Genomic DNA, 9,718 nt, shown 5'->3' with positions numbered 1-9,718 from the left:
TTTTTTTTTTTAAGATGGAGTCTCCCTCTGTCACCCAGGCTGGAGTGCAGTGGCGCAATCTTGCCTCACTGCAACCTCTGCCTCCCGAGTTCAAGCAGTTCGCCTGCCTCAGCCTCCCAAGTAGCTGGGATGGCAGGAGTGTGCCACCATATCTGGCTAATTTTTGTATTTTTAATAGAGATGGGGTTTTGCCATGTTGGCAGGCTAGTCTCAAACTCCTGACTTCAGGTGATCCGCCCACCTCAGCTTCCTAAAGACATGAGCCTTCCAAGGGCGTAAGCCACCGCACCTGGCCGAGGAAATTAATTTTTACCTGCATCTCAGGGTTATCGAGTAACTGGCCGGCTGGGTTTATGGGCCAGCATGTTCCTGGCGGCAGCTGCTCACTCATTAACACTTCTGGAAGTGCTGCGTGTCTGGTTAAACTGTGAATGCTTTGCAAAGTCATGAGTCATGTCACTGAGCAGAGGTGAGACTGCCAGCCAGCCCTGCTGTGTACACTGATAGAATGAGTGAGGGAGCTTCCCACCGATGGAATCCAAATGGAACTGTCACTGCGGTGGCGACGGTGGGGCCACTTCTGCATTGAATCCTGCTCTGCCCTTTCACTGGCTGTGTAATGGCAGATGGCCATTTCCTAGACTCGAATGAGACATTGCCTACTTGGCGTGGCGGCTGTAAGCATGAAATGGGATCATGGGCAGAACAGCCATGTATGGTCCTTGGTGTTTGACAGATCTTGGGTCCCTCTGTGGTCCCAGGCAGACCTTGGGGGCGGGGTGCCGAACAGATGGTCAAGTTGAGGGGCTTGGGACTGTTTCACTGGTCTGAAAAAGAGCAGAAACGTTGGCAGCAGGACTGTATTGTCCAACATGGAGCTGTCTCTGAGCCTGGGCTGTCATGGCTGGAAGTGAAACATATGCAGGGGTCACCCTCCCAAGACGTGCTCCGTCCACTCACAGCCCAGTGGCCAAGGGAGAACATGGCTGCCCTCCACGGCTGTGTCTTCAGCAGTGAGGCGTTCATCCCGATGCTCTATGCTTCTTATACAAATTAGATATAGGCGAAGCCACCCATTAAGCAACCCAGCCTTTCTGGGACTATTCAGGTTGCCTCTCGGTCCACTAAATGCAGTTAATTTCCCCCAAGTCCCCTCCAAGTTCAAGGAGGCTCCCTCCTCTCCTCCTCCCACTGGCTTTTCCTAGCTTCCCTGACTTCTGTACTCTGCGATCTGCTCCCCACCACGGGGTGAGGAAGACGAGCTACACCGTGATGAAGCTGCCCTGCACGCAGCCACATCGTGGGCTGGAGATGCCACTGTCCCGCTCGGTTTAATGATCAATTAGTTCCCTGCCAGGAAGCCCTTTCTGACCTGGTTTGCCCCTCAGTCCCTCTGGCTCGGACCTGGTGCTTGCGGCAGGACAGCCATGGCCGCCAACGCCACCAGCGACCTCCATGCTCCCGGGACGCAGCTGAGCGTGGCTGACATCATCGTCATCACCGTGTATTTTGCTCTGAATGTGGCCGTAGGCATATGGGTAAGGGGAACTGTCGGGGAGGCCAACTGGGCTCTCAGGGTGGGTGCTTGTGGTGGGAACTGGGGTTCAGCGTGTCCCTGTGGTGTCAGCAGTGGTCCCACTCTGGTCCTCCTCCCGGCCTGGGGTAGATTTGCTTGGAGACCTTGACCAAGCCCTTTCTCTCTTTGGGTAATGGCAAAGTGAGGAGGAGGAAGGTCTCTCTAACAAGTAACTGGGCTTTCGTGCTGCTGCCCAGCTGGAGTCCCTGGGCTTGGCCCATCAGCCTCCTGATCCCAGTCTCCACGGTGTAAGTGTCTCCCGTCTGCCCGAGCAGTAGGCTCCCAGGGGTTCCCTGGCTGCACCTCAGAGCTTCTGGATCAGAATCTGGAGGCAGGGGGGGCCCGGAGCTGGGGACCTTGATTTTTAACAAGCTCCCTGGGGATTCATGTCCTGTGGCCTAGCCCTAGATCCTAAGCTGGCTCTTTCTCCCTTGATAAGAGTGAGAAGTGAAAAGTGATCTGACCCCATGCACAGATTCCAGGGGCAACGGTGCCCCTGGGGACAGGCCGTCCTGTGTGCAGATGGAGAAGCCGAGGTGTGGCCCTGCAGTGAGGGGAGGGCTCTCCTTTGGTCGATCATGGAGGCCTTTCCGAGGGAAGGTGGACACAGCCCGGTCCAGGTCACCTGCTCCATGCTTAGCACTTGGGGAGGTTGCGCTACACTTCCTTGGCCCCAGAGGTCCCCAGGCCAGAGTCCCTGAGCCCTGGGAAGAATGAGTGCCCCTTCTTATCTTCCGTTACCCCTGGCCTAAGCCCGAAGGCCTGGCAAACAGGAGACTGGTCACATCCCCTCAGCTTTCTGGCCCTTGGTGTTTTGATCAGTGACATGGAGACACCACCTACCTGGGGTGAGATATCCCATCAGGAGGCCCACATGGGACCAGGCCTTGCTGCTGCCATTAGCTCTACGGAGGTAGCGGCGGCGGTGGTTGTGGCAGTGGTGGTTATAATGGTAGAAGCCACAGTAGTTAAAATTGATTATTACAGGTTGAATTTTAAAAATCTGAAACATTTTGAACACCAACATGATACTCCAAGGAAATGCTCACTGGAGCATCTCAGATTCAGGATTTCTGGATCGAGGATGCTCAACTGGCAGGTATTCTGCAAATATCCCCAGGTCTGAAAGAATTCGAAGCCTAAAACGTTTCTGGTTCCGAGTATTTCGGATAAGGGCTCCTCAGCCTGTATGTGAGTAAATATTAACTCGCAAGTAGCCCAGTGCTGGCCGCCGGTGAAGCTGACCTCTAGTCTTGGCTCTGCTCTGCGTACCTAAGTAAAGTCACTCAGCCTCTGTGGGCTTCGGTTTCCTCAAACACGCAATGCAGGTTTCTGTGCAGCCCGCGTCTCAGGGCTGTTTCAAGGAGCAAGGGGCCAATGGAAGTGAAAGTCTGTTATAAACTGCAATGTGCTATATTCCTGTGAGAGTTGGTGGCTAGAATTCAGAGGAGGAGGTTCCCACATGGGATAGAACAGGCAGCGGAGCTTTCTGCATGAGAGGAGGTAAGAGCCAGACAAGCTCTGAAGAGGGAAACAGGAGGGGAGACAAAGCTGTCCTGGCTAGCACAGGGTGGGATTTAGTTGGAAGTGCACATCTAAGAAAGATGCTCTGGGCCGGATGTGGTGGCTCACGCCTGTAATCCCAGCACTTTGGGAGGCCGAGGCTGGTGGATCACCTGAGGTCAGGAGTTCGAGACCAGCCTGGCCAACATGGTGAAACCCCATCTTTACTAAAAATACAAAAATTGACCAGGCATGGTGGTGTGTGCATGTAATTCCAGCTACTCGGGAAGCTGAGACAGGAGAATTGCTTGAGCCCGGGAGGCGGGGGTTGCCGTGAGCTGAGACGGTGCCATTGCACTCCAGCTTGGACAATACTCTGTCTCAAAAGAAAAAGAAAGATGTTCTGGGCAGCTGATGCCAGGCTCTTAGTAGCCCAGTAACTTGGGCCGCCAGCCCTTGTTGCCTGTGACCCACCTCTCCCAGCTCAGCCTTGCTGTTTGCAGGCTGATGCCCCGGGCAGTAGGGCTGTGGGGGTTCTGCCCTGTCCCTCCAAGCAGGCCAGGGTGGGTTAGCTGGGAGCAGCTGGCCAGAGAGCAGTGAGCACATCCAGAAAAGATCAGAACCAGACAGGGAGGATGCTGGAGCTGCATCCCATAGGGAGAATCAGGCAGAGCAGGCCGGGCAGGTGCGGCTCTGCCAAGATGTTTATATGGTGGGCCTGGGAGAGTCGAGGGGAGGGCCTTTAAGGAAGAGATGTTCCCAGAGGAGGCGACTTTGCATTCATTAAGGTATCTGTTAACAAGTGACAGAAAACCACTTTCAAATGAGCTCTAATACAGCAAATGAGGCTGGGCACAGTGGCTCACGCCTGTAATCCCAGCACTTTGGGAGGCTCAGGTGGTTGGATCAGCTGAGGTCGAGAGTTGGAGACCAGCCTGGCCAACATGGCCGTCTCTACTAAAAATATAAAAATCAGCAGGGTGTGGTGGCTTATGCCTGTAATCCCAGCCACCTGGGAGGCTGCAGGAGAATCGCTTGAACCCAGGAGGTGGAGGTTGAGGTAAGCCAAGATCGCACCACTGCACTCCAGCATGGGCAACAAGAGTGAAACTCTGTTTCAAAAAAAATACAGGAAATGAGCCAGGCACAGTGGCTCACGCCTGTAATCCCCACACTTTGGGAGGCTGAGGCAGGTGGATCACCTGAGGTCAGGCATTTGAGACCCGCCTGGCCAATGTGGTGAAACCCCATCTCTACTAATAATACAAAAATTAGCCAGTTGTGGTGGTGCACGCCTCTAATCCCAGCATCTCGGGAGGCTGAGGCAGGAGAATCGCTTGAACCTGGGAGGTAGAGGTTGTAGTGAGCCGAGATCGTGCCATTGCACTTCAGCCTGCACAACAAGAGCGAAACTCCGTCTCCAAAAAAAAAAAAAATGAGCACAGGCAATGTAATTGTGTCCAGCAATAGAAAGGGCTTCAGGTGCAGTATGATCCAGGGATTCACAGCATTACTAAGGATACAGCTATGCCTCACTGTGGTTCTCTCAGCTTCCATCCATGTGTAGCTTTGTCCTAAGCCCAGTTCCCCTCAAGTCCTGAGGTGAAATGACTGGCCCAGTGATTGAACCTGAGTTAAAATCCAGGATGTGTTTGGATTGCTAGATGGGTATGTTTTCACCTCTGAGACCATCAGTTTCCTCACTGGTAACATGGCATCTACTTCATAGAGCAGTTTTGAGGACTAAGAACTCCACACAGGTCAAGCAGTTGAAGCCAACTCTGGCATATGGGACCCTCAGGGAGCCTTAAATGGGTATATGTGGCCCCCAGAAACTGCCAGCAGCCCCCAGAGCCCCACCTTTTTTGCTCAACCCCAAGGTGGCCAGAATACAATCCCAGCTGCGCTCCGACTGCACCCTCTTAAGTGAGTGGCTGTCCCTGAACCAGGCACCACAGCGAAGGAATGTGATAGACTCTGCAGCTTAGATGTCTTCGGGTCCCCAGAATCAGAGATTGTGTCAGGACCACACAAACCAATTTCTGGGAAAGGTGAGGCCCCTTTAGGAAGGGAAATGGATATAAGAAGGCAAATGGCAATGCCCACTATAGGCTTGAAAGATGAGAAGGAAAAAGCATGGGCTGTAATCAGAGATGCTCTGGAGTTGTGCAGTGCACAGAGTACACATCTGGACATGGCCATCCCCGCCAAGACTGTGAGCCTTCAGACTATGCTGCATTTAGCACAGCAAGATCACAGCACACAAAGAGAAAGTGGTGGGAGGTGGAGCTGGAGAGAAACAGGCAGGAGCCACATCAGAAGTTCTGAAGCTGGGTGTGGTGTTGTTCAGGTGGTTTCTGCTGCTCAGGAGGCTGAGGCAGGGAGATCGCATGAGCCCAGGAGTTCAAGACCAGCCTGGACCACATAATGAGACCCTGTCTCAAAAAAATAATAATAATAAATAGGTAAATAAATCCTTGAATGATGAGTCCATACAATTAACTCTAATCATGTTGCGTATAGGGCAGGGCAATTAAAGTCGGGAAGAAAGAGACCTGCGTATTGATGGATATATTTTGTGATCCAGCCTTATGTATGTTCTGAAAAGAAATACAAAATCTATATCCAAATACCTGTCCTGTGCCCCTCTTTTTAAATTCTTCTGTTTTCTTTTCTTTTTTTTTTTTTTCTTGAGACAAAGTCTTGCTCTGCAGCCCAGGCTGGAGGGCAGTGGTGCCATCTCGGCTCACTGCAGCCCCAACTTCCTGGGCTAGAGCGATCCTCCCACCTCAGCCTCTTGAGTAGATGGGATTACAAGCATGCACCACCACACCCAGCTAATTTTATACTTTTTCATTTTAAAAAGATTTTTAAATTTTATATTTTATGGCAAGAAATGCAATTATTTTTTTCATTTTTAAAATTTATTTATTTTTAAATTTTATATTTTTAAAAAACTTTTTATAGAGACAGAGTCCCTCTTTGTTGCCCAGACTGGTCCCGAATGTCTGGCTTCAAGCAACTCTCCTTCCTTGGCCTCCCAAAGTGTTGGGATTATAGGCATGAGCCACCACGCCTGGCTGATTTTTTTTCTTTTCTTTCTTTCTTTATTTATTTTTATAAAGACGAGGTTTCACCATGTTGGTCAGGCTGGTCTTGAACTCCCAACCTCAGGTGATCCGCCTGCTTTGGCCTCCAAAGTGCTTGGATTACAGGCGTGAGACACCACGCCCAGCCACGCCTGGCTGATTTAACCTCAATTTCTCCCATCCAAATAGCACTAAGGCAGGGCTTGAAAAATCCACATACTCACTGACTCTTATCAAACACTTACCAGATGCCAGGCAGCATTCTCAGCATGTTACATGTATTAGCTCATTAAAGCTCATAAAAACCCTGTGAGGGTTGGGAAGCCTAGGCAGGCAGATCACTTGAGGTCAGGAATTAGAGATCAGTCTGGCCAACACAACTAAACCTGTCTCTACTAAAAACACAAAAAATTAGCCAGGTGTGGTAGCTGGGGCCTGTAATCCCAGCTACTCGAGAGGCTGAGAGAGGAGAATTGCTTGAACCCAGGAGGCGGAGGTTGAAGTGAGCTGAGATTCTGTCACTGCATTCCAGCCTGGGTGATGGAGTAAGTCTGTCTCAAAACACAAAACAAAGCAAAACTCATTGAGGCTGGGCACAATGGCTCACACCTGTAATCCCAGCACTTTGGGAGGCTGAGGAGGGCGGATCACAAGGTCAGAAGATCGAGACCATCCTGGCTAACACAGTGAAACCCCTGTCTGTACTAAAAATACAAAAAATTAGCTGGGTGTGGTGGCATGCGCCTGTAGTCCCAGCTACTTGGGAGGCTGAGGCAGGAGAATTGTTTGAACCTGGGAGGCGGAGGTTGCGGTGAGCCAAGATTGCGCCACTGCACTCCAGCCTGGGCAACAGAGCGAGACTCCTTCTCAGAAAAGACAAAAAACAAAACAAAAAAACCTCATGAAGGAAGAACTTCTTAGGACCACGTTACAGAGGAAGGAACCAAGGCATACGCATTCAGTAACTTGCCTAAGGTAACACAGCCAGGAAGCAGAGAGGACAGGATTTTCCTCCAGACATATCGATTGCAGATTTTTTATTCATCTACCCGGAGGACAAAATTCTATCCTCCCCCTAAAAAAAGGCATGTGGGAATACGCGGGCGAGGAACTGACTGCATCTGTTCTTTTTATAAAAATTGAGATAAAATTTACATAATACACAACTCATCATTTTAACCATTTTAAAGTGCACTTCGTGGCCTTTTGTACATTTGCAATGCTGCGCAACCATTACCTGTAGTTAGCTCCAAAACATTTTCATCACTCCAAATGGACACCTGTCCCCATCAGCAGTCCAGCACTGCTCTTCCTGCTCCCCAGCCGCTGGCAACCGCTCATCTGCTTCCTAGCTCTATACATTTGCCTGTTCTGGACATTTCATATAAACAGAATCATACAAGTCGTGGCCTTTGGTGTTTGTCTCTGTTCATGAAGCATCATATTGTCAAGGTCCATCCAAGCTGGACATGCCTCAGAGCTTCATTCCCAAGATATTCGTTATTTTTTTTTGCGACAGGATTTCACTGTTGCCCAGGCTGGAGTGCAGTGGCACAATCACTTCTCACCACAGCGTCCACCTCCTGGGCTCAAGTGATTCTCCCACCTCAGTCTCCTAAGTAGCTGGGACCACAGGCGTGTGCCACCACACCCTGCAAATTTTTGTCTTTTTTGTAGACATGGGGTCTCACTATATTGCCCAGGCTGGTCTTGAACTCCTAGGCTCAAGTGACCCGCTTGCCTCAGCCTCCCAAAGTGCTGGGATTACAGGCATGGGCTACTGCACCCAACAGAACTCCATTTATTTTGAAGACTGAATAATATTCCTTTAAATAGGCTATACCGCATTTTGTTGATTCATCAGTCAATGAAAATGTGAGTTGTTTTCCCTTTTGGCTATCATGAAAGATGCTGCTATGAACATTCCTGTCCAGGTTTTTGAGCGGAGGTGCGTTCTCAGTGCTTTTGGGTATATAGCTAGGAGTGGAACTTCTGAGTCATATGGTGATTCTATGCTTAACCTTTTGAGGAGCTGCTATGCCGTTTCTGCAGCAGCAGCCCCGCTCTGCACTCCCCCCAGCAGTGCACAGCCTCCAACTCCTTCCTCTTCTTTCTGTCCTCGCAGTCCTCTTGTCGGGCCAGCAGGAACACGGTGAATGGATACTTCTTGGCAGGCCGGGACATGACATGGTGGCCGGTGAGTGCGCCCCGACTTCTCACACCCCCTCCTTTGTCCATGGGGCTGTGTCTTACACCCAGGTTGGCTGGCACGTACATCTCTGAGCCAGTCCAATTCAATGGAGAAGGCCAGAGGCTGGCAGGAGGTCCCCAAGTGAGGGGCGTGGGGCTGAGCTGCTGGAAATAGTGTAAAGGGCAGGGGCTTTGGAGTCTGAAACTTACATCCGCTCCTTGGCTGTGCAGCTAGTCATGGGTAGAACTCACACTCTGGGCTCCTCATCCATGAAGTGGGGCTAGGACCCTGCTTAGGTTTGTGAGGATGGAGAAGCTGTTAGGCCGGCACAGTGAGCCTGTGCTGATGCGTTTCCCTTTCTCTCCTCCAGATTGGAGCCTCTCTCTTCGCCAGCAGCGAGGGCTCTGGCCTCTTCATTGGACTGGCAGGCTCAGGAGCTGCAGGAGGTGTGGCCGTGGCAGGCTTTGAGTGGAATGTGAGCCCTGGAGGACAGGCAGCCTGTGGGAGGGCTGGGGCACAGGGTGCGGGGTCACCATGACCAGCCCTGGAGGGGGGCAGCTCCCAGTGGCTGGTGTCAGCCGATGTCCAGGTGGGCTCTGTGCAGTGCTGTTCCTGGGCCAAATCGTGTCTTCAGAATACCAAGGTGCTGGATGGCATGACTGGCAGGGAGCTGTGGGCCTTGCCCCAGGCCTAGAGAGGGGAAGGAGCCAGCCAGGGTCTCATGGCAAGTCAGGAGGGGCTGGGGGAAGCCAGCCTCCAGATGGCTTGTCCCAGCCACGCCTGCTGTGTGTCTGCAGCAGAGCTGAAGGTGCTGCGCCTGCAGTCCACACCTGCCTCTGTCCCAACAGGCCACGTACGTGCTGCTGGCGCTGGCGTGGGTGTTCGTACCCATCTACATCTCCTCGGAAGTGAGTCTACTCATGGGGCATCCAGCCGGGGCACTGGGCCTGTATAAGTTGGTGGTAGTAATGGGCAGGATCACTGTGGCCTCACATCAGGAGTGGTGAACTCCCAGGCCTGGGCTTGCTGTTAGCCCAACTAACATTTCTATCAACCTGTTAAGGTAGGTCCCCAAGGACCTTAGTCTGGGTGTCTTCTTGGCTGGTTACCACTGCCCTGAGTGCTGCATCTCTGGAATAATGTCCCATCCAGCTGGGCACAGAGGCTGCACACCTGGGCCGCACACCTGAGCCTCACACCTGGACTGCACACCTCGGCCTTACACCTGGACTGCATACCTCGGCCTTACACCTGGGCCACACACCTGGGCCACACACCTGGACCGCACACCTGGGCCTCACACCTGGATCTCACACCTGGGCCACACACCTGGGCCTCACACCTGGGCCTCACACCTGG

At 52.0% G+C, this 9,718-nt stretch overlaps 1 protein-coding gene across 2 annotated transcripts in view; it reads left to right on the top strand.

The window, feature by feature from the left end:
- Positions 1 to 1,211: 1,211 nt before the first annotated feature.
- SLC5A10 (solute carrier family 5 member 10) overlaps positions 1,212 to 9,718 on the top strand; it is a 70,434-nt gene continuing 61,927 nt past the window's right edge. Inside the window, exons 1-4 of one of the 2 annotated variants that reach the window (XM_032269179.1) lie at positions 1,212 to 1,538; positions 8,294 to 8,365; positions 8,730 to 8,834; positions 9,208 to 9,267. In XM_032269179.1, the coding sequence (XP_032125070.1) occupies positions 1,428 to 1,538; positions 8,294 to 8,365; positions 8,730 to 8,834; positions 9,208 to 9,267 (348 nt within the window). In that variant the 5' untranslated portion in view covers positions 1,212 to 1,427. The remainder of the gene's footprint in view (positions 1,539 to 8,293; positions 8,366 to 8,729; positions 8,835 to 9,207; positions 9,268 to 9,718) is intronic. The other variant, XM_032269180.1, reaches the window with a different exon arrangement.

Source organism: Sapajus apella, unplaced genomic scaffold (genome assembly GCF_009761245.1).
Source record: "Sapajus apella isolate SASKATOON/1434 unplaced genomic scaffold, GSC_monkey_1.0 scaffold189, whole genome shotgun sequence".
Classification (NCBI taxonomy): Eukaryota; Metazoa; Chordata; class Mammalia; order Primates; family Cebidae; genus Sapajus; species Sapajus apella.
The sequence above is the reverse complement of the archived record's forward strand: the minus strand, read 5'-3'. Positions and strand labels throughout refer to the sequence as shown.